Source organism: Oncorhynchus keta, chromosome 27, assembly GCF_023373465.1.
Source record: "Oncorhynchus keta strain PuntledgeMale-10-30-2019 chromosome 27, Oket_V2, whole genome shotgun sequence".
Classification (NCBI taxonomy): domain Eukaryota; kingdom Metazoa; phylum Chordata; class Actinopteri; order Salmoniformes; family Salmonidae; genus Oncorhynchus; species Oncorhynchus keta.
In genome coordinates, this window is record NC_068447.1 from 19,495,540 (window position 1) to 19,521,227 (window position 25,688).

At 42.9% G+C, this 25,688-nt stretch overlaps 1 protein-coding gene across 1 annotated transcript in view; it reads left to right on the forward strand.

Annotated features, from left to right (window-relative positions):
- The window catches only part of LOC118359588 (uridine-cytidine kinase-like 1), a 55,564-nt gene extending 41,255 nt beyond the window's left edge, over nucleotides 1–14,309 (forward strand). Inside the window, exons 10-15 of the mRNA XM_052481881.1 lie at nucleotides 7,713–7,806; nucleotides 8,410–8,472; nucleotides 8,805–8,927; nucleotides 9,079–9,186; nucleotides 12,433–12,589; nucleotides 12,685–14,309. Of these exons, the coding sequence (XP_052337841.1) occupies nucleotides 7,713–7,806; nucleotides 8,410–8,472; nucleotides 8,805–8,927; nucleotides 9,079–9,186; nucleotides 12,433–12,589; nucleotides 12,685–12,764 (625 nt within the window). The 3' untranslated portion in view covers nucleotides 12,765–14,309. The remainder of the gene's footprint in view (nucleotides 1–7,712; nucleotides 7,807–8,409; nucleotides 8,473–8,804; nucleotides 8,928–9,078; nucleotides 9,187–12,432; nucleotides 12,590–12,684) is intronic.
- Nucleotides 14,310–25,688: the final 11,379 nt, after the last annotated feature.

Genomic DNA, 25,688 nt, shown 5'->3' on the forward strand with positions numbered 1-25,688 from the left:
ACTACCTCTTGAACTAATGTAGAATGACTCACTATACTACTAGTATAACTACTTCTAGAACTAATGTAGAATGACTCACTATACTACTAGTATAACTACCTCTAGAACTAATGTAGAACGACCCACTATACTGCTACTATAACTACCTCTAGAACTAATGTAGAACGACCCACTGTACTACGAGTATAACTACCTCTAAAAATAATGTATAACGACCCACTGTACTACTAGTATAACTACTACATTTACATTTACATATTACTACCTCTAGAACGAATGTAGAACGACCCACTATACTCCTACTATAACTACCTCTTGAACTAATGTAGAACGACCCACTGTACTACTAGTATAACTACCTCTAGAAATAATGTATAACGACCCACTGTACTACTAGTATAACTACTACCTCTAGAACGAATGTAGAACAACCCACTATACTACTAGTAGAACTACCTCTAGAACGAATGTAGAACAACCCACTATACTACTAGTATAACTACTACCTCTATAACTAATGTAGAATGACCACTACACTACTAGTAGAACTACCTCTAGAACTAATGTAGAACGACCCAATATACTACTAGTATAACTACTACCTCTATAACTAATGTAGAATGACCACTATACTACTAGTAGAACTACCTCTAGAACGAATGTAGAATGACCCAATATACTACTAGTATAACTACTACCTCTATAACTAATGTAGAATGACCACTATACTACTAGTAGAACTACCTCTAGAACTAATGTAGAACGACCCCATATATACTACTAGTATAACTACTACCTCTATAACTAATGTAGAATGACCACTACACTACTAGTAGAACTACCTCTATAACTAATGTACAACGACCCAATATACTACTAGTGGAACGACCTCTAGAACTAATGTAGAACAACCCACTATACTACTAGTATAACTAACTCTAGAACTAATGTAGAACACCCCACTGTACTACTAGTACAACTACTACCTCTATAACTAATGTACAACGACCCAATATACTACTAGTGGAACGACCTCTAGAACTAATGTAGAACAACCCACTATACTACTAGTATAACTAACTCTAGAACTAATGTAGAACGACCCACTATAATACCAGTAGAAAACCTACCTCAAGAACTAATATAAACAACCCACTATACTACTAGTAGAACTAACTCTAGAACTAATGTAGAACGACCCACTATACTACTAGTAGAACTATCTCTAGAAGTAATGTAGAACGACCCACTATACTACTAGTATAACTACTACCTCTAGAACTAATGTAGAACGACAAAATATACTGCTAATATAACTATGTCTAGTACTAATGTAGAATGACCCACTGTACTACTAGTATAACTACCTCTAGAACTAATGTAGAATGACCCACAGTACTACAAGTATAACTACTACCTCTAGAACTAATGTAGAACGACCCACTATACTACTAGTAGAACTATCTCTAGAAGTAATGTAGAACGACCCACTATACTACTAGTATAACTACTACCTCTAGAACTAATGTAGAACGACCCACTATACTACTAATATAACTACCTCTAGAACTAATGTAGAATGACCCACTATACTACTAGTATAACTACTACCTCTAGAACTAATGTAGAACGACAAAATATACTGCTAATATAACTATGTCTAGTACTAATGTAGAATGACCCACTGTACTACTAGTATAACTACCTCTAGAACTAATGTAGAATGACCCACAGTACTACAAGTATAACTACTACCTCTAGAACTAATGTAGAACGACCCACTATACTACTAGTAGAACTATCTCTAGAAGTAATGTAGAACGACCCACTATACTACTAGTATAACTACTACCTCTAGAACTAATGTAGAACGACCCACTATACTACTAATATAACTACCTCTAGAACTAATGTAGAATGACCCACTATACTACTAGTATAACTACTACCTCTAGAACTAATGTAGAATGACCCACTATACTACTAGTATAACTACTACCTCTATAACTAATGTAGAATGACCACTTTACTGCTAGTAGAACTACTACCTCTAGAACTAATATGGAACGACCCAATATACTACTAGTAGAACTACCTCTATAACTAATGTAGAACGACCCAATATACTACTAGTAGAACTACCTCTAGAACTAATGTAGAACGACCCACTATACTTCTAGTATAACTACTACCTCTAGAACTAATGTAGAACGACCCACTATACTGCTAATATAACTATGTCTAGTACTAATGTAGAATGACCCACTGTACTACTAGTATAACTACCTCTAGAACTAATGTAGAATGACCCACAGTACTACAAGTATAACTACTACCTCTAGAACTAATGTAGAACGACCCACTATACTACTAGTAGAACTATCTCTAGAAGTAATGTAGAACGACCCACTATACTACTAGTATAACTACTACCTCTAGAACTAATGTAGAACGACCCACTATACTACTAGTATAACTACTACCTCTATAACTAATGTAGAATGACCACTTTACTGCTAGTAGAACTACTACCTCTAGAACTAATATGGAACGACCCAATATACTACTAGTAGAACTACCTCTATAACTAATGTAGAACGACCCAATATACTACTAGTAGAACTACCTCTATAACTAATGTAGAACGACCCACTATACTACTAGTATAACTACTACCTCTAGAACTAATGTAGAACAACCCACTATACTACTAGTAGAACAACCTCTAGAACTAATGTAGAATGACCCACTATACTACTAGTATAACTACTACCTCTAGAACTAATGTAGAACGACAAAATATACTGCTAATATAACTATGTCTAGTACTAATGTAGAATGACCCACTGTACTACTAGTATAACTACCTCTAGAACTAATGTAGAATGACCCACAGTACTACAAGTATAACTACTACCTCTAGAACTAATGTAGAACGACCCACTATACTACTAGTAGAACTATCTCTAGAAGTAATGTAGAACGACCCACTATACTACTAGTATAACTACTACCTCTAGAACTAATGTAGAACGACCCACTATACTACTAATATAACTACCTCTAGAACTAATGTAGAATGACCCACTATACTACTAGTATAACTACTACCTCTAGAACTAATGTAGAATGACCCACTATACTACTAGTATAACTACTACCTCTATAACTAATGTAGAATGACCACTTTACTGCTAGTAGAACTACTACCTCTAGAACTAATATGGAACGACCCAATATACTACTAGTAGAACTACCTCTATAACTAATGTAGAACGACCCAATATACTACTAGTAGAACTACCTCTAGAACTAATGTAGAACGACCCACTATACTTCTAGTATAACTACTACCTCTAGAACTAATGTAGAACGACCCACTATACTGCTAATATAACTATGTCTAGTACTAATGTAGAATGACCCACTGTACTACTAGTATAACTACCTCTAGAACTAATGTAGAATGACCCACAGTACTACAAGTATAACTACTACCTCTAGAACTAATGTAGAACGACCCACTATACTACTAGTAGAACTATCTCTAGAAGTAATGTAGAACGACCCACTATACTACTAGTATAACTACTACCTCTAGAACTAATGTAGAACGACCCACTATACTACTAGTATAACTACTACCTCTATAACTAATGTAGAATGACCACTTTACTGCTAGTAGAACTACTACCTCTAGAACTAATATGGAACGACCCAATATACTACTAGTAGAACTACCTCTATAACTAATGTAGAACGACCCAATATACTACTAGTAGAACTACCTCTATAACTAATGTAGAACGACCCACTATACTACTAGTATAACTACTACCTCTAGAACTAATGTAGAACAACCCACTATACTACTAGTAGAACAACCTCTAGAACCAATGTAGAACAACCAACTGTACTACTAGTATAACTACTACCTCTAGAACGACCCACTATACTACTAGTATAACTACCTCTAGAACTAATGTAGAACGACCCACTATACTACTAGTAGAACTACCTCTATAACTAATGTCGATTGACCCACTATACTACCAGTATACCTACCTCTAGAACTAATGTAAAACAACCCACTATAAAACTAGTAGATCTACTACCTCTAGAACTAATGTAGAACGTCCCACTATACTACTAGTATAACTACTACCTCTAGAACTAATGTAGAACGACCCACTATACTACTAATATAACTACCTCTAGAACTAATGTAGAACGACCCACTATACTACTAGTATAACTACTACCTCTATAACTAATGTAGAATGACCACTTTACTGCTAGTAGAACTACTACCTCTAGAACTAATATGTAACGACCCAATATACTACTAGTAGAACTACCTCTAGAACTAATGTAGAACGACCCAATATACTACTAGTAGAACTACCTCTAGAACTAATGTAGAACGACCCACTATACTACTAGTATATCTACCTCTAGAACTAATGTAGAACGACCCACTGTACTACTAGTATATTGTCCTCTAGAACTAATGTAGAACGACCCAATATACTACTAGTAGTACTATATCTAGAACTAATGTAGAGCGACCCACTATACTACTAGTATAACTACCTCTAGAACTAATGTAGAACGACCCACTATACTACTAGTATAACTACTACCTCTAGAACTAATGTAGAACGACCCACTATACTACTAGTATAACTACCTCTAGAACTAATGTAGAAGGACCCACTATATTACTAGTAGAACTACCTCTAGAACGAATGTAGAACGACCCACTATACTACTAGTATAACTACTACCTCTAGAACTAATGTAGAACGACCCACTATACTACTAGTATAACTACTACCTCTAGAACTAATGTAGAATGACCCACTATACTACTGGTATAACTACCTCTAGAACTAATGTAGAACGACCCACTATAATACTAGTCAGGTATTTTACTAACACAGCCCAGGTCATGGGATGCACACCATCATCAGGTATCAGTAATAACCACTGCACTACACACTTCTCAATAAACCGTCTAACTGATATAGAGTCAGATAATAACACAGGTAGGTCAGAGCATAAACATACTGTAGCAAGCATTCACTTCCACAATGTGGGTTGAGTGCAACTACATGGCCCGTAGTGTCTGTTTTTTTTGTCTGGCCCCTGACTGTCTTTTATCTGTCTGATCCCTGACTCTCTTTTATCTGTCTGATCCTGGACTCTCTTTTATCTGTCTGATCCTGGACTCTCTTTTGTCTGTCTGATCCTGGACTCTCTTTTATCTGTCTGATCCTGGACTCTATTTTATCTGTCTGATCCTGGACTCTCTTTTATCTGTCTGATCCTGGACTCTCTTTGATCTGTCTGATCCTGGACTCTCTTTTGTCTGTCTGATCCTGGACTCTCTTTTATCTGTCTGATTTTGGACTCTTTTATCTGTCTGATCCTGAACTTTCTTTTATCTGTCTGATCCTGAACTCTCTTTTATCTGTCTATTCCTGGACTCTATTTTATCTGTCTGGTCCCTGACTGTCTTTTATCTGTCTGGTCCTTGACAGTTTTTTTTATCTGTCTGGTCCCTGACTGTCTTATCTGTCTGGTCCCTGACCGTTTTTTATCTGTCTGGTCTCTGACTGTCTTTTATCTGTCTGGCCACTGACTGCTTCATCTGTCTGCCCCCTGACCGTCTTTTATCTGTCTGGTCTCTGACTGTCTTTTATCTGTAGGGTCCCTGACTCTCTTTTATCTGTAGGGTCTCTGACTGTCTTTTATCTGGAGGGTCTCTGACTGTCTTTTATCTGTCTGATCCCAGAGTGTCTTTTATTTGTCTGGTCCCTGACTGTCTTTTATTTGTCTGGTCCCAGACTGTCTTTTATTTGTCTGGTCCCAGACTGTCTTTTATTTGTCTGGTCCCTGACTGTCTTTTATCTGTCTGGTCCCTGACTGTCTTTTATCTGTCTGGTCCCTGACTGTCTTTTATTTGTCTGGTCCCAGACTGTCTTTTATTTGTCTGGTCACAGACTGTCTTTTATTTGTCTGGTCCCTGACTGTCTTTTATCTGTCTGGTCCCTGAGTGTCTTTTATTTGTCTGGTCCCTGGCTGTCTTTTATTTGTCTGGTCCCAGACTGTCTTTTATTTGTCTGGTCCCAGACTGTCTTTTATCTGTCTGGTATCTGACTGTTTTTTATTTGTCTGGTCCCAGACTGTCTTTTATTTGTCTGGTCCCAGACTGTCTTTTATTTGTCTGGTCCCTGACTGTCTTTTATCTGTCTGGTCTCTGACTGTCTTTTATTTGTCTGGTCCCTGACTGTCTTTTATTTGTCTGGTCCCAGACTGTCTTTTATTTGTCTGGTCCCTGACTGTCTTTTATCTGTCTGGTCTCTGACTGTTTTTTTATTTTTTTATTTTTTATTTTACCTTTATTTAACCAGGCAAGTCAGTTAAGAACATATTATTATTTTCAATGACGGCCTGGGAACAGTGGGTTAACTGCCTGTTCAGGGGCAGAACGACAGATTTGTACCTTGTCAGCTCGGGGGTTTGTCTGGACCCTGACTGTCTTTTATCTGTCTGGTCCCTGAGTGTCTTTTATTTGTCTGGTCACAGACTGTCTTTTATTTGTCTGGTCCCTGACTGTCTTTTATCTGTCTGGTCCCTGAGTGTCTTTTATTTGTCTGGTCCCTGACTGTCTTTTATTTGTCTGGTCCCAGACTGTCTTTTATTTGTCTGGTCCCAGACTGTCTTTTATTTGTCTGGTCCCTGACTGTCTTTTATCTGTCTGGTCCCTGACTGTCTTTTATTTGCCTGGTCCCAGACTGTTTTTTATTTGTCTGGTCACAGACTGTCTTTTATTTGTCTGGTCCCTGACTGTCTTTTATTTGTCTGGTCCCTGACTGTCTTTTATTTGTCTGGTCCCAGACTGTCTTTTATTTGTCTGGTCCCAGACTGTCTTTTATCTGTCTGGTATCTGACTGTTTTTTATTTGTCTGGTCCCAGACTGTCTTTTATTTGTCTGGTCCCTGACTGTCTTTTATCTGTCTGGTCTCTGACTGTTTTTTATTTTTATTTTTTTTTATTTTACCTTTATTTAACCAGGCAAGTCAGTTAAGAACATATTCTTATTTTCAATGACGGCCTGGGAACAGTGGGTTAACTGCCTGTTCAGGGGCAGAACGACAGATTTGTACCTTGTCAGCTCAGGGGTTTGTCTGGACCCTGACTGTCTTTTATCTGTCTGGTCCCTGAGTGTCTTTTATTTGTCTGGTCCCTGACTGTCTTTTATTTGTCTGGTCCCAGACTGTCTTTTATTTGTCTGGTCCCAGACTGTCTTTTATCTGTCTGGTATTTGACTGTCTTTTATCTGTCTGGTCTCTGACTGTTTTTAATTTTTAATTTTTGTTTTTTTAATTTTACCTTTATTTAACCAGGCAAGTCAGTTAAGAACATATTCTTATTTTCAATGACGGCCTGGGAACAGTGGGTTAACTGCCTGTTCAGGGGCAGAACGACAGATTTGTACCTTGTCAGCTCGGGGGTTTGTCTGGACCCTGACTGTCTTTTATCTGTCTGGTCCCTGTGTCTTTTATTTGTCTGGTCCCAGACTGTCTTTTATTTGTCTGGTCCCAGACTGTCTTTTATTTGTCTGGACCCTGAATTACTTCTATCTGTATGGTCCCTGCGTGTTTTTTATTTGTCTGGTCCCTGAGTGTCCTACTTCTTCTGCCCAGAAACAAAGAGACAAGCAGGGATGAGTTCATCTTCTACTCGAAGAGACTGATGCGTCTGCTGATTGAACGAGCGCTTTCCTTTCTTCCCTCAGAGGTACGTATGACAGAGAGACAGAGAGATAGAAAGACTGCTCTGTTCTACTGTACTTTAACGTTCATACCCAAAGAGCATATTTGAATGTAGTTTCATTTAGAAAGAGATGAAAAGATAGAGGGAGAAGAATTGAGTGATGGAAAAATGGGGGTAAGAAAGATGGAAAGAGAGTGTAAGAGATGGAAAGAGCATGAGAGGTCAAGATAGCAAGATGCGAGAGAGAGAAAAAGAAGAGAGAGAGAGCGAAAGAGAGAGTCTGTCCTCTGGAGTATGGAAACTGTCAATCCACCGCAGAGGAAAGTTCTCACTATAAAACCAAAAAGACACACACATACCGCGACTGCACAAACACACCATATCACTTGAATCGCACAGCAACTACAGTACACTGTGTATGTACCACCCACTACAGGTAGAGCTGTTGGAGTAAAGAAGTGTTTTATTGATTGTTTAGTGTGGCCAACTGGACACGCACCATGGGTTCGTTGTCTTGAGGTCTGTACTCATATAAGTTCATCATTCTCTCTCTCTCTCTCTCTCTCTCTCTCTCTCTCTCTCTCTCTTTCTCTTTCTCTTTCTCTCTCTCTTTCTCTCTTTCCACAGAGGCATATAGTTCAAACACCGCAGGGAGAGGACTATGAAGGCAGGACTTTCCACGGGAAGAGGGTGAGTTGAGCTTTATTTTTCTTCCTGCCTGTTTTTCTATCCATCTCTCTCACTTTCTCCTTCCTATTCACTTGTTTCTATCTCCATTTCAGCCGGCTAGTTCCCTCTGATGAGCGAACTCAATCTGTGTGATTCAAATTAGCTTTATATAATAGCACATTTCATCTGTTATTAGATGTTAACTCAGTCCTGTGTATTTATCAGCCAGTGTTGTCATGATGAACAGTATAGTATTAATGCTGTCATGTTCTTGTTGTTAAATGTACTGTACTCAGTTATCAGTCAGTATGTTAGAAATCCATGAACCTGGTTTCTCTTCTGGTTTTCCTTAGATCACTGGAGTGTCCATCCTGCGAGCAGGAGAGACCATGGAGCCAGCTCTCCGGGCGGTGTGTAAAGATGTCCGCATCGGTAAGATCCTGATCCAGACCAACCAGGACACAGGAGAACCAGAGGTATGGATCTGGAAAAAACACATGCTTGAAGTTTTGAGTAGACTGCAGGACCTGACCAGGGAAAAGTTGGAGTCATAGTTATAGCCTTTTTGTCTGTCTTTCATTCTTCCCTTCATCCCATCTTTCCTCCCTGTCCCTCCCTCGCTCTCAGCTGCATTATCTGCGTCTGCCTAAGGACATTGGTGAGGACCATGTGATTCTGATGGACTGCACCGTGTCTACTGGGGCTGCTGCCATGATGGCCGTACGAGTCCTACTGGTAGGTGATTCTGATGGACTGCACCGTGTCTACTGGGGCTGCTGCCATGATGGCCGTACGAGTCCTACTGACAGGTGTTTCTGATGGACTGCACCGTTTGTACTGGGGCTGCTGGCATGATGGCCGTACGAGTCCTACTGGTAGGTGTTTCTGATGGACTGCACCGTGTGTACTGAGGCTGCTGGCATGATGGCCGTACGAGTCCTACTGGTAGGTGATTCTGATGGACTGCACCGTGTCTACTGGGGCTGCTGCCATGATGGCCGTACGAGTCCTACTGGTAGTTGATTCTGATGGACGGCACCGTGTCTACTGGGGCTGCTGCCATGATGGCCGTACGAGTCCTACTGGTAGGTGATTCTGATGGACTGCACCATGTCTACTGGGGCTGCTGGCATGATGAATGGTCCTCACCATGTCCTTAGGCAGACGTACGAGTCCTACTGGTAGTTGATTTTGATGGACAGCACCGTTTGTACTGGGGCTGCTGGCATGATGAATGGTCCTCACCAATGTCCTTAGGCAGACGCCGTACGAGTCCTACTGGTAGGTGATTCTGATGGACTGCACCGTTTGTACTGGGACTGCTGGCATGATGGCCGTACGAGTCCTACTGGTAGGTGATTCTGATGGACTGCACCGTTTGTACTGGGGCTGCTGGCATGATGGCCTTACGAGTCCTACTGGTAGTTGATTCTGATGGACGGCACCGTGTGTACTGGGGCTGCTGGCATGATGGCCGTAAGAGTCCTACTGGTAGTTGATTCTGATGGACGGCACCGTGTGTACTGGGGCTGCTGGCATGATGTCCGTACGAGTCCTACTGGTAGGTGATTCTGATGGACTGCACCGTTTGTACTGGGGCTGCTGGCATGATGGCCTTACGAGTCCTACTGGTAGGTGATTCTGATGGACTGCACCGTTTGTACTGGGGCTGCTGGCATGATGGCCTTACGAGTCCTACTGGTAGGTGATTCTGATGGACTGCACCGTTTGTACTGGGGCTGCTGGCATGATGGCCTTACGAGTCCTACTGGTAGGTGATTCTGATGGACTGCACCGTTTGTACTGGGGCTGCTGGCATGATGGCCGTACGAGTCCTACTGGTCGGTGTTTCTGATGGACTGCACCATGTGTACTGAGGCTGCTGGCATGATGGCCGTACGAGTCCTACTGGTAGGTGTTTCTGATGGACTGCACCGTGTGTACTGAGGCTGCTGGCATGATGGCCGTACGAGTCCTACTGGTAGGTGATTCTGATGGACTGCACCTTGTCTACTGGGGCTGCTGCCATGATGGCCGTACGAGTCCTACTGGTAGGTGATTCTGATGGACTGCACCGTGTCTACTGGGGCTGCTGCCATGATGGCCGTACGAGTCCTACTGGTAGGTGATTCTGATGGACTGCACCATGTCTACTGGGGCTGCTGCCATGATGGCCATACGTACGAGTCCTACTGGTAGTTGATTTTGATGGACGGCACCGTTTGTACTGGGGCTGCTGGCATGATGAATGGTCCTCACCAATGTCCTTAGGCAGACGCCGTACGAGTCCTACTGGTAGGTGATTCTGATGGACTGCACCGTTTGTACTGGGACTGCTGGCATGATGGCCGTACGAGTCCTACTGGTAGGTGATTCTGATGGACTGCACCGTTTGTACTGGGGCTGCTGGCATGATGGCCTTACGAGTCCTACTGGTAGTTGATTCTGATGGACGGCACCGTGTGTACTGGGGCTGCTGGCATGATGGCCGTACGAGTCCTACTGGTAGTTGATTCTGATGGACGGCACCGTGTGTACTGGGGTCTGCTGGCATGATGGCCGTACGAGTCCTACTGGTAGGTGATTCTGATGGACTGCACCGTTTGTACTGGGGCTGCTGGCATGATGGCCTTACGAGTCCTACTGGTAGGTGATTCTGATGGACTGCACCGTTTGTACTGGGGCTGCTGGCATGATGTCCGTACGAGTCCTACTGGTCGGTGTTTCTGATGGACTGCACCATGTGTACTGAGGCTGCTGGCATGATGGCCGTACGAGTCCTACTGGTAGGTGATTCTGATGGACTGCACCGTGTGTACTGAGGCTGCTGGCATGATGGCCGTACGAGTCCTACTGGTAGGTGTTTCTGATGGACTGCACCGTTTGTACTGGGGCTGCTGGCATGATGGCCGTACGAGTCCTACTGGTAGGTGATTTTGATGGACGGCACCGTGTGTACTGGGGCTGCTGGCATGATGGCCATACGTACGAGTCCTACTGGTAGTTGATTTTGATGGACGGCACCGTGTGTACTGGGGCTGCTGGCATGATGGCCGTACGAGTCCTACTGGTAGGTGATTCTGATGGACTGCACCGTTTGTACTGGGGCTGCTGGCATGATGGCCGTACGAGTCCTACTGGTCTGTGTTTCTGATGGACTGCACCGTGTGTACTGAGGCTGCTGGCATGATGGCCGTACGAGTCCTACTGGTAGGTGTTTCTGATGGACTGCACCGTGTGTACTGGGGCTGCTGCCATGATGGCCATACGTACGAGTCCTACTGGTAGGTGATTCTGATGGACTGAACCGTGTGTACTGGGTCTGCTGCCTTGATGGCCAATCGTATGAGTCCTACTGGCAGGTGATTCTGATGGACTGCACCGTGTGTACTGGGGCTGCTACCATGATGGCCGTACGAGTCCTACTGGTAGGTAATTCTGATGGACTGAACCGTGTGTACTGGGGCTGCTGCCTTGATGGCCAATCGTATGAGTCCTACTGACAGGTGATTCTGATGGACTGCACCGTGTCTACTGGGGCTGCTGCCATGATGGCCTTACGAGTCCTACTGGTAGGTGTTTCTGATGGACTGCACCGTGTGTACTGAGGCTGCTGGCATGATGGCCGTACGAGTCCTACTGGTAGGTGTTTCTGATGGACTGCACCGTGTGTACTGAGGCTGCTGGTATGATGGCCGTACGAGTCCTACTGGTAAGTGTTTCTGATGGACTGCACCGTGTGTACTGAGGCTGCTGGTATGATGGCCGTACGAGTCCTACTGGTAAGTGTTTCTGATGGACTGCACCGTGTGTACTGAGGCTGCTGGCATGATGGCCTTACGAGTCCTACTGGCAGGTGATTCTGATGGACTGCACCGTGTGTACTGAGGCTGCTGGCATGATGGCCTTACGAGTCCTACTGGTAGGTGATTCTGATGGAATCTGATGATGCATCTCTCTCTGTGTCTGTGTCTTGTGTAGGACCATGATGTCCAGGAGGATAAGATCCTGTTGGTGTCTCTGCTGATGGCTGAGATGGGGGTTCACTCTGTGGCCTACGCCTTCCCTCAGGTCCAAATCATCACCACCGCTGTCGACAAGAAGGTCAACGATCTCTTCCACATCATACCCGGCATAGGTGAGAAAGGCAGTTTCCGTGAGTGTGTCTGCGCGCACGTGTACATGCTCTGCTTCAAACTCTAATCTCTACTGTTCTTTGTCACTTGTGTGAAGGAAATTTCGGTGACCGGTACTTTGGCACGGACGCACCCCCAGAATGGAGCGATGAGGAGATGGATGAGCCCAGTTACTGATGGGACAATGGGCAGACCCATTTGAGTGATTCAGGGAAGCACCGTTTAGAGGATGATTGAGGAATGTGCTTTTTACCCCACTGGGCAGCTACGTACACCCCCTTATTCTGGGGACCAAAGAAGACACCCTGGAGTACTAGAGCACCTTGGATTTCACTGAGATACAGAAAATTAGTCAAAGATTTACAAAGAACAGTTTTTGTATATTTCTATTTGAGTTTTATGCCAATCCTGTTGTGGGACAGTTGTAATAGAAAATGTAGTACTTTTTGTAATGTGAATGTTTGTTTGTAAAATGTTCTATTTTTGGTTGTTTGAATTATGTTTTTTGAGGGTGACCCACATTCAATAAGAGCTAATTGCAAAACACACTTTTTTATTTATATCTCAGAGCTTAATTATTAACCTTTCAGAATGCAATCCCAAAAATACACAGCCATATTGTTAATTATCTCTGCTCATAGAAAGTGCCTTCTTTCAAGGAACACTTTACCGGAAAATTGTGTAGGCGTAACTTTTTAACTCTCTGGTTTCCCCTCTTCTCTGCTTTGTAGCTACTGACCAAACCACAGTCTTGCAAATTGTTAACACTTAGTCCTCTTTTCACAGCAAGGCCTAAATACTCCCACATCCTGATCTACCTGCTAGTCTACCTGTGAGTGGCTCCTCCACCCATGCCCCGCAGCTCAGTTAGCCGCTTTCATTGCCCTTAAACATCAGCACTTTATTCATGAAGGTTCCTCTGTCTATGTATGATTCTGGGCCTATGCTGCCTATCATAATGAGGCCTTACAACTGTTGTTGTCATGCTTAATGTTTCCTAGTGACATCGGCATAGGCTACACCACCTAGACCTACATTTCATTTGTGCTTTGTCTGCAACATAGAGACGAGAGAGACGGAGAAAATGTACAGGAAGGATATGGTGGTTGTCCTCTTCTCATGGAAACTAACCTTGATATCTTCCATCACTTTCATCACTAACCCACCGCTGACACCAAGAAGGCGGTGGGATAAATATAGGATGACACTGACTTAAACGGTAGGCTACTGGGCTATTAAACCAAACAGTTTTACAATTCAGAATAGGCCTGCAGTTCTAATGAGCGCTGCCGCGGTGCCCTGGAAAGATGGATCATGGTTGTGAGGACAGTCACCAAGACACCTGTCTGCTGCAGAGGTAAAACTCCCACGCCAGGGTTGCAAGGTAGGGCTGTCTGACAAATGGCGCAACATTGTGTAGGTTAATATTATTCCTAGAACAGATTTAAGAGCTTTATGAAATTCTCTTTTTATTTCTGATCAGGTTATTACATTTGGGAATTTTAAAGGTTGCATAGGCTAATAATTAGCCTACATAGTTCAGTTTTTGGAGGGTTTGAAATGGAATGTGTTTTAAATTTTACTCTACATTTAAATTGATTTATGGAAATTAAATTGAATTTAAGCTTGATCTGAGCTTTTAAAACTGTCACATAATGGTTTCATGATTCTGCAGACCACAATCAAATAAACCATATACATACCAGTACTATAGCTGAAATATGTCGTTGTGTAATGTGTCATTATTTATTTGTGTAGATTATAGGTTTTTAACATACAGCATCTATTGAGATGTAATGGAAAATGTATCACAACCAGCACCAGTCACAAACAGGAAAGAGGTGTGTGTGTCTGTGAGTGTTTGGCGGGTGCTTTGTGTCCCCACTGGCAGTACAGGAGCCTGATGAGGTCACAAATGCAGTAGCAGGGTAGCTATAAGACCTCCTAGCTACCCTGTGAATCTAGTCTTCAACTGTAACCTGTTGGTCTCATTCTAGCCTTTGCATTCAAACGTGAACCTGCTGGTTTATTTCACACTCAAAGTATAGGCTTACCATTGCCCTTTGGAGGTGCAGATTTTTGCTGTGACAAGAGTTCAAAAGACAGGACAGTAAGCGAATAAAACATTTATGAGATGAGTAGCATAGTGACTCTACTAGTGAAGTCTGTAGATGCTTTTATGGGGTAGCTGTCGGGATCCAGGAGAAAGAAGATCTGCCACGTGGGTAAGTAGAGGAGTGGGGAGTCTCAAAGCCGTCTTACAGGCTTGACTTGGCACTCTTACCTTGTTTCTCCTTGCTATAAAAAGGAACGCACGAGGGGGAAACAAACATACTGACTTGTATGATTGTTGTTAGTTTGGTTAATGTGTTCGCTGGCAGGGTGTTTGATCTGAATGGCTAATGCTAAAGTGGTGCGGTCTGAGTCTGTGAGAAGGTGTTCGGTAATGCTGATGCATCCCACAAAGTAAATTATTTATACACCTAGATATTTCTGAATAGTTTGAAAGGTGGAAAGAGCCAGAATGACAGCGGATAGAGTATTTTCTGTTTGTGTGTTTCTTTGTTTTGTGTTCATGGAGGTGTGTGTAGGCTATGAATGTGTTTCTGTGTTTTGTGTGTTCATGGAGGTGTGTGTAGGCTATGAATGTGTTTTGTGTGTTCATGGAGGTGTGTGTAGGCTATGAATGTGTTTTGTGTGTTCATGGAGGTGTGTGTAGGCTATGAATGTGTTTCTGTGTTTTGTGTGTTCATGGAGGTGTGTGTAGGCTATGAATGTGTTTTGTGTGTTCATGGAGGTGTGTGTAGGCTATGAATGTGTTTTGTGTGTTCATGGAGGTGTGTGTAGGCTATGAATGTGTTTTGTGTGTTCATGGAGGTGTGTGTAGGCTATGAATGTGTTTTGTGTGTTCATGGAGGTGTGTGTAGGCTATGAATGTGTTTTGTGTGTTCATGGAGGTGTGTGTAGGCTATGAATGTGTGTTGTGTGTTCATGGAGGTGTGTGTAGGCTATGAATGTGTTTCTGTGTTTTGTGTGTTCATAGAGGTGTGTGTAGGCTATGAATGTGTTTTGTGTGTTCATGGAGGTGTGTGTAGGCTATGAATGTGTTTTGTGTGTTCATGGAGGTGTGTGTAGGCTATGAATGTGTTTTGTGTGTTCATGAAGGTGTGTGTAGGCTATGAATGTGTTTTGTGTGTTCATGGAGGTGTGTGTAGGCTATGAATGTGTTTTGTGTGTTCGTGGAGGTGTGTGTAGGCTATGAATGTGTTTTGTGTGTTCATGGAGGTGTGTGTAGGCTATGAATGTGTTTCTGTGTTTTGTGTGTTCATGGAGGTGTGTGTAGGCTATGAATGTGTTTCTGTGTTTTGTGTGTTCATGAAGGTCTGTGTAGGCTATGAATGTGTTTTGTGTGTTCATGGAGGTGTGTGTAGACTATGAATGTGTTTCTGTGTTTTGTGTGTTCATGGAGGTGTGTGTAGGCTATGAATGTGTTTGTGTTTTTGTGTGTTTTGTGTGTTCATGGAGGTGTGTGTAGGCTATGAATGTGTTCATGAAGGTGTGTGTAGGCTATGAATGTGTTTTGTGTGTTCATGGAGGTGTGTGTAGGCTATTAATGTGATTCTGTGTTTTGTGTGTTCATGGAGGTGTGTGTAGGCTATGAATGTGTTTCTGTGTTTTGTGTGTTCATGGAGGTGTGTGCAGGCTATGAATGTGTTTTTGTGTTTTGTGTGTTCATGGAGGTGTGTGTAGGCTATGAATGTGTTTTGTGTGTTCATGGAGGTGTGTGTAGGCTATGAATGTGTTTCTGTGTTTTGTGTGTTCATGGAGGTGTGTGTAGGCTATGAATGTGTTTTGTGTGTTCATGAAGGTGTGTGTAGGCTATGAATGTGTTTCTGTGTTTTGTGTGTTCATGGAAGTGTGTGTAGGCTATGAATGTGTTTCTGTGTTTTGTGTGTTCATGAAGGTCTGTGTAGGCTATGAATGTGTTTTGTGTGTTCATGGAGATGTGTGTAGGCTATGAATGTGTTTCTGTGTTTTGTGTGTTCATGGAGGTGTGTGTAGGCTATGAATGTGTTCATGAAGGTGTGTGTAGGCTATGAATGTGTTTTGTGTGTTCATGGAGGTGTGTGTAGGCTATTAATGTGATTCTGTGTTTTGTGTGTTCATGGAGGTGTGTGTAGGCTATGAATGTGTTTCTGTGTTTTGTGTGTTCATGGAGGTGTGTGTAGGCTATGAATGTGTTTTGTGTGTTCATGGAGGTGTGTGTAGGCTATGAATGTGTTTTGTGTGTTCATGGAGGTGTGTGTAGGCTATGAATGTGTTTTGTGTGTTCATGGAGGTGTGTGTAGGCTATGAATGTGTTTTGTGTGTTCATGGAGGTGTGTGTAGGCTATGAATGTGTTTTGTGTGTTCATGGAGGTGTGTGTAGGCTATGAATGTGTGTTGTGTGTTCATGGAGGTGTGTGTAGGCTATGAATGTGTTTCTGTGTTTTGTGTGTTCATAGAGGTGTGTGTAGGCTATGAATGTGTTTTGTGTGTTCATGGAGGTGTGTGTAGGCTATGAATGTGTTTTGTGTGTTCATGGAGGTGTGTGTAGGCTATGAATGTGTTTTGTGTGTTCATGAAGGTGTGTGTAGGCTATGAATGTGTTTTGTGTGTTCATGGAGGTGTGTGTAGGCTATGAATGTGTTTTGTGTGTTCGTGGAGGTGTGTGTAGGCTATGAATGTGTTTTGTGTGTTCATGGAGGTGTGTGTAGGCTATGAATGTGTTTCTGTGTTTTGTGTGTTCATGGAGGTGTGTGTAGGCTATGAATGTGTTTCTGTGTTTTGTGTGTTCATGAAGGTCTGTGTAGGCTATGAATGTGTTTTGTGTGTTCATGGAGGTGTGTGTAGACTATGAATGTGTTTCTGTGTTTTGTGTGTTCATGGAGTGTGTGTAGGCTATGAATGTGTTTGTGTTTTTGTGTGTTTTGTGTGTTCATGGAGGTGTGTGTAGGCTATGAATGTGTTCATGAAGGTGTGTGTAGGCTATGAATGTGTTTTGTGTGTTCATGGAGGTGTGTGTAGGCTATTAATGTGATTCTGTGTTTTGTGTGTTCATGGAGGTGTGTGTAGGCTATGAATGTGTTTCTGTGTTTGTGTGTTCATGGAGGTGTGTGCAGGCTATGAATGTGTTTTTGTGTTTGTGTGTTCATGGAGGTGTGTGTAGGCTATGAATGTGTTTTGTGTGTTCATGGAGGTGTGTGTAGGCTATGAATGTGTTTCTGTGTTTTGTGTGTTCATGGAGGTGTGTGTAGGCTATGAATGTGTTTTGTGTGTTCATGAAGGTGTGTGTAGGCTATGAATGTGTTTCTGTGTTTTGTGTGTTCATGGAAGTGTGTGTAGGCTATGAATGTGTTTCTGTGTTTTGTGTGTTCATGAAGGTCTGTGTAGGCTATGAATGTGTTTTGTGTGTTCATGGAGATGTGTGTAGGCTATGAATGTGTTTCTGTGTTTTGTGTGTTCATGGAGGTGTGTGTAGGCTATGAATGTGTTCATGAAGGTGTGTGTAGGCTATGAATGTGTTTTGTGTGTTCATGGAGGTGTGTGTAGGCTATGAATGTGTTCATGAAGGTGTGTGTAGGCTATGAATGTGTTTTGTGTGTTCATGGAGGTGTGTGTAGGCTATTAATGTGATTCTGTGTTTTGTGTGTTCATGGAGGTGTGTGTAGGCTATGAATGTGTTTCTGTGTTTTGTGTGTTCATGGAGGTGTGTGTAGGCTATGAATGTGTTCATGAAGGTGTGTGTAGGCTATGAATGTGTTTTGTGTGTTCATGGAGGTGTGTGTAGGCTATTAATGTGATTCTGTGTTTTGTGTGTTCATGGAGGTGTGTGTAGGCTATGAATGTGTTTCTGTGTTTTGTGTGTTCATGGAGGTGTGTGTAGGCTATGAATGTGTTTCTGTGTTTTGTGTGTTCATGGAGGTGTGTGTAGGCTATGAATGTGTTTGTGTTTTTCTGCTTGAACAGACAAGACTTTAATTTGTCCTCAAACTCCGGTTCATCAGCCCATGAAACACTGTCTCACATTGGCCCAGTACTGCGAAGAAAAGCAACGTCTTTATTGTGCTTAGACCGGCCCAGACTGGTCCAGATCAGATTAGACTGGTCCAGACCAGACTGGATCAGAGCAGATCCAGAACAAGATGGTGCATGGGACAGCAGCAGTAAGAATCTCCTACTGTGTTGTTTCTGTGTTTTGTGTGTTCATGAAGGTGTGTGTAGGCTATGAATGTGTTTCTGTGTTTTGTGTGTTCATGAAGGTGTGTGTAGGCTATGAATGTGTTTCTGTGTTTTGTGTGTTCATGAAGGTGTGTGTAGGCTATGAATGTGTGTCTGTGTTTTGTGTGTTCATGAAGGTGTGTGTAGGCTATGAATGTGTTTCTGTGTTTTGTGTGTTCATGAAGGTGTGTGTAGGCTATGAATGTGTTTCTGTGTTTTGTGTGTTCATGAAGGTGTGTGTAGGCTATGAATGTGTTTCTGTGTTTTGTGTGTTCATGAAGGTGTGTGTAGGCTATGAATGTGTTTCTGTGTTTTGTGTGTTCATGAAGGTGTGTGTAGGCTATGAATGTGTGTCTGTGTTTTGTGTGTTCATGAAGGTGTGTGTAGGCTATGAATGTGTTTCTGTGTTTTGTGTGTTCATGAAGGTGTGTGTAGGCTATGAATGTGTTTCTGTGTTTTGTGTGTTCATGGTGTGTGTAGGCTATGAATGTGTTTCTGTGTTTTGTGTGTTCATGAAGGTGTGTGTAGGCTATGTAAGTGTGTGTTAATAAAACACAGATGTAACTTGCACCGCGCCCCTATCATGGTCAGGTCAGGGTTCGGTGACTTGTGTTTGTGTTGTTGTGAGAGCCAGTGAGTGCATTAGGCTTGAACAGACAATACTTTAATTTGTCCTCTGAGTGGTTTTAATGTACAAAGACCCAGGGCCTCTCTTCCAACCTATCCTTTCACCTCCAATACAAAATGTCTCTGCGTAATAGAGACATATACCAATGGTAATGTGTACCTGTGTGTTGGTCTGTCTGTCAATAGATTTATTTCTCCTGAAAGGTGTGAAGGACTGTATCCACCTGAAGATGCCTATCAAAAGTCTCATTTGAATAGCTCAAAGACTTACTGCAATTCAAAAATGTTTCAAATGTAGACTAACAGAACATATTTTCTCCCTATTGCAACTGGACCAGATGCACCACCATGGCTGTTTTCTAGAGCCCCGTTTGGACCTAGTTTGGACCAGTTGCACCATGCATCTCCAAGGAAGTATCTGGAGCGGTGCTTTCCAGGACTGTCCAACTTGAGAATGGTGACTTTAGACTCAATCTCAGGTCCGTCAGCCCATGAAACACTGTCTCACATTGTCCCAGTACTGCGAAGAAAAGCAGAAATACTAGCAACGTCTTTACTGTGCTTAGACCGGCCCAGACTGGTCCAGACCAGATCAGACTGGTCCAAACCAGATCAGACTGGTCCAGACCAGATCAGACTGATCCAGACCAAACCAGACAGGTCCAGACCAGACTGGATCAGAGCAGATCCAGAACAAGATGATGCATGGGACAGCAGCAGTAAGAATGTACAAATGTTTTGATAAGCATCTACTAATGCTTATTAATGTTATAATACAAATGTATTGTTTTAATGCTCCTACCTAAACACATTATAAGTACGTTCTTTTGAGACAAAAAAAACAACAAATAAAGCTGTATGCATCAAACCATAAAAAGCCTAAAAATGAAGTTGTTTCTTCTTCTTTTATTACTACCTTGAAGTTGGGCTCTGACCTCTTTCCTCTCTAGATGATTGAGGTGAAGTTCTTTATGGTTTCCTTTTGATTTTCACCATCCATTTACTGTATCCAGGCTCTACTCCACCGACGAGATGTACATTGTCCTTTAAACCTCTAGAGGGAGTCGTATCCCCACTAATCTTAGTAAATGACAATGGGCAGGAGGCGACTGGTTGTTGAAGGAGAACAGGCACCAACAGTTCAGCTGAATTACACATTTAAATTCATAATTTTACGTAAATAGATAGATAAATAAATAGATTATTTCATACAAATATAAATAACAGGTTGAAAATAGCTGTTTCATATTTAAAAAATGTACAGGTGAGTTCAGGAAACAAACAAATCTCTGGATTTACAGCCAGAGTAGTGATGCACTGATTTCCATACTCTTTTAAAACAACACAAGTTTCAAGTTTTGTTATTCGTATGTACAGGATACCCATGGTATACACCGTCCAACTAAATGCTTGATTAGTTTATTTGTAGAGTCAGTTGATCCGAGCTGAAGATGTTGACCCCCAGATGACACCAAGGAACTCTTTCAGAGGGGTCAAAGGTCAGATTGAAACTAGGTCATATGTTATGACTATAATTTATTTTTATTTAACTACCCAAGTTAGTTAAGAACAAATTCTTATTTACAATGACAACCTACCCCAGATGACACTGGGCCAATTGTGCGTCAACCTATGGGACTCCCAATCACACCCGGATGTGATACAGCTTGAAATCAAACCAGGGACTGTAGTGATGCCTCTTGCACTGAGATGCAGTGCCTTAGACCACTGCGCCACACGGGAGCCCGTTGTGATGGCGGTCAGGTCAGGTCAGGTCTGGTCAGGTCTGTGGGTGATGGGTGATGGGTGGGTATTTGAGCTCTATTTACAGACCTTGGCTTCCTTGTTTTGTGGAACGCTGAATTCAGCGTCAGCCTCGCCCGAGTGTGTGTGTGTGTGTGTGTGTGTCCATATGCAGGCGAGGTCAATGCAGATTGAAACAGCAAAGCCTCAGAGCACTGTGGGGGCGGAACACTTCCTCTTTCCCTACTGCTACTTCCTGTCTGTTCTCTAACTGTATACCACACCCATATCCCCCTGACAACTGCCCTCCGCACTCAGTCCCCCACCACAACCTCCCACAGTCTCTACATCACTCCATCCGCCCGCCACTAACCTCCTCCCTCTCTCTCTCTCTGTTCTATATCACACCATATCCCCGATCCCACAAGCCTCCACCCCCTCACACCATCCCCAAGCCACTACCCTCCCATACCATATCTCTCCTAAAAGCACTCTACCACCCCCCCCCAGTCCTTTCTACCTCTAACTCTTTCTTTCAACCTCTTTCTTAATTCTATTCAATTCAAGTGAAATAGATAATAATCCAAAGTTAAATAAACAATAACAAATGAACAGTAAACATTACACTACAAAAGTTCCAAAATAATAAAGTAATTTCAAATGTCATATTATGTCTATATACAGTGTTGTAACAATGTACAAATAGTTCAAGTAAAAAAAATGAAAAATTGGTTGTTTTTAAAAGAGTGTTTGTTCTTCACTGGTTGCCCTTTTCATGTGGCAACAGGTCACAAATCTTGATGCTGTGATGTCACACCGTGGTATTTCACCCAGGAGATATGGGAGTTTATCAAAATCTCTCTCTCACCCCTGAAGCCCCCACCCCTATTCTCCTGCTCCACTCCTGACCCTGACAGCTAATTATAAATTATAACCCTGACCTCTAATATCATGTGTGTGTGTGTGTGTGTGTGTGTGTGTGTGTGTGTGTGTGTGTGTGTGTGTGTGTGTGTGTGTGTGTGTGTGTGTGTGTGTGTGTGTGTGTGTGTGTGTGTGTGTGTGTGTGTGTGTGTGTGTGTGTGTGTGTGTGTGTGTGTGTGTGTGTGTGTGTGTGTGTGTGTGCGTGTGTATGTGTGCGTGCGTGCGTGTATGCGCGCACGTGCGTCGTGTGTGCGTGTGTGTGTGAGGTATGTGCGCTCAATGTGCATATGTCTGTGTGTAACTGTGTGGGTGTGTGTGTGAACTGCATGTGTGTGTGTGTGAGAGAGACCAAATGAGTGTGTATATGTGTGTGGGGTGATGTTCAGAAGGGAGTCGCCCCCTCTCCACCCCTCTCCTTACCTACCTGCTCCAGACTCTTTGAGTCATACATCACTCCCTTGCTTTTTGTTCCTGCTCCTCTACATACTGTACAGGAGGACTGGACACAGGAGTACTGACTGCAGGAGTACTGACTGCAGAAGTACTGAATATAGGAGTACTGACTACAGGAGTACTGACTATAGGAGTACTGACTACAGGAGTACTGACTGCAGGAGTACTGACTGCAGGAGTACTGACTGCAGGAGTACTGAATATAGGAGTACTGACTACAGGAGTACTGACTATAGGACTATTAACTTCAGGAGTACTGACTACAGGAGTACTGACTACAGGATTACTGACAATAGGAGTACTGACTACAGGAGTACTGACTATAGGAGTACTGACTACAGGAGTACTGACTATAGGACTACTAACTTCAGGAGTACTGACTACAGGAGTACTGACTACAGGAGTACTGACTACAGGAGTACTGACTATAGGAGTACTGACTACAGGAATACTGAATACAGGAGTACTACCTACAGGAGTACTGACTATAGGAGTACTGACTATAGGAGTACTGACTACAGGAGTACTGACTACAGGACTACTGACTATAGGATTACTGACTATAGGAGTAGTGACTACAGGAGTACTGAATACAGGATTTCTGACTACAGGAGTACTGCCTATAGGAGTACTGACTATAGGAGTACTAACTTCAGGAGTACTGACTACAGGAGTACTGACTATAGGAGTACTGACTACAGGATTACTGACTACAGGAATACTGACTACAGGAGTACTGACTATAGGACTACTGACTAAAGGAGTACTGACTATAGGAGTACTGACTATAGGAGTTGTGACTATAGGAGTACTGACTACAGGAGTACTGACTTCTGTAGGCCTGAACCTAGGCTTCTGTAGGCTTGAACCGTGGCTTCTGTAGGCCTGAACCTTGGCTTCTGTAGGCCTAAACCTTGGCTTCTGTAGGCCTGAACCTTGGCTTCTGTAGGCCTGAACCTTGACTTCTGTAGGCCTGAACCTTAGTTTCTCTAGGCCTGAACTTTGGCTTCTGTAGGGCTGAACCTTGGCTTCTGTAGGCCTGAACCTAAGCTTATGTAGGCCTGAACCTAGGCTTCTGTAGGCCTGAACCTAGGCTTCTGTAGGCCTGAACATAGGCTTCTGTAGGGCTGAACCTTGGCTTTTGTAGGCCTGAACCTTGGCTTCTGTAGGGCTGAACCTAAGCTTCTGTCGGCCTAAACCTTGGCTTCTATAGGCCTGAACCTATGCTTCTGTAGGCCTGAACCTAGGCTTCTGTAGGCCTGAACCTTGGCTTCTGTAGGCCTGAACCTTGGCTTATGTTAATAATAATAATAATAATATGTGCCATTTAGCTGACGCTTTTATCCAAAGCGACTTACAGTCATGTGTGCATACATTCTACGTATGTTGGGCTGAACCAATGCTTCTGTAGGGCTGAACCTTGGCTTCTGTATGCCTGAACCTTGGCTTCTGTAGGGCTGAACCTTGGCTTCTGTAGGCCTGAACCTTGGCTTCTGTAGGCCTGAACCTTGGCTTCTGTAGGGCTGAACCTTGGCTTCTGTAGGCCTGAACCTTGGCTTCTGTAGGGCTGAACCTTGGCGTGTGTGTGTGTGTGTGTGTGTGTGTGTGTGTGTGTGTGTGTGTGTGTGTGTGTGTGTGTGTGTGTGTGTGTGTGTGTGTGTGTGTGTGTGTGTGTGTGTGTGTGTGTGTGTGTGTGTGTGTGTGTGTGTGAACTTTGGCTTCTGTAGGGCTGAACCTTGGCTTCTGTAGGCCTGAACCTAAGCTTATGTAGGCCTGAACCTAGGCTTCTGTAGGCCTGAACCTAGGCTTCTGTAGGCCTGAACATAGGCTTCTGTAGGGCTGAACCTTGGCTTCTGTAGGCCTAAACCTTGGCTTCTGTAGGCCTGAACCTTGGCTTCTGTAGGCCTGAACCTTGACTTCTGTAGGCCTGAACCTTGGTTTCTCTGGGCCTGAACTTTGGCTTCTGTAGGGCTGAACCTTGGCTTCTGTAGGCCTGAACCTAAGCTTCTGTAGGCCTGAACCTAGGCTTCTGTAGGCCTGAACCTAGGCTTCTGTAGGCCTGAACCTAGGCTTCTGTAGGTCTGAACCTTGGCTTCTGTAGGCTGAACTTGTCATGTTGATGTATGTGGTTTGAATTATTTAATTCTAGCCAATACCTGGGATGTTCTCTGTTTATTTTACAATTTGTATCATGTCAAATATTAGCTACTATCTGGATTCAATAATACACACGTACATTTATAGCTGTCTTTTTAGTGTTAGTTTTCTTCAATGTGCAACTTACATTTGGCATCATTCCATGTACCTTTCTTTCCTCTGTCACGTCTGTGTAGTTGTTCCCGAGGGTTGCAAGCATTAGTGGATCATATTAGGCTAACGTTCTTCAATCATTTGGGACATGTAGCCTATTTGAATCACTATGGAAGTCAGACCACATGTAGCAGGTTAAACCTGGAGCCTGGCGCACGGTTCATCATGGCTGGACCGTTGTCCTACAGTTCCATGATTAGTGAGAATTAGGGTAGATTTATAGGACTATTGTTCAACCCCTATTGAACACTTAAATAATCTACCAGATCAGAGTATTTTTGAATCTACCAGTTGCTGCTGAAACTGAGACCCAGATGCTTGTTTTCTGAACCCATTCTCTCAGTGTATTCTACTCTATCCATTCCTATGATATGTAACCAATTGCGATTTGTACAATATGTTACAAGTTTGCAAAACATACAATATGTTATGAATTTGCTCAAACGGATGATATTTTACGAATTCCAATTTGCTGTTGCTAACATTAGCTTGGTGGCTAAAGCTATCATTAGCTAGCTCTAGGCGTTAAGTGTTAAGGTTAGGGTTAGGAGTTAGCTAAAACGGTTCAGGTTAGCTTTAGGAGAAGGGTTAGCTAACATAATAAGTAGTTGCAAAGTAGCTCAAAAGTAGTAAGTAGTTGCAAAGTGGAGGGAGAATTGATTATTGAGATTATTGTGTGTGTGTGTGTGTGTGTGTGTGTGTGTGTGTGTGTGTGTGTGTGTGTGTGTGTGTGTGTGTGTGTGTGTGTGTGTGTGTGTGTGTGTGTGTGTGTGTGTGTGTGTGTGT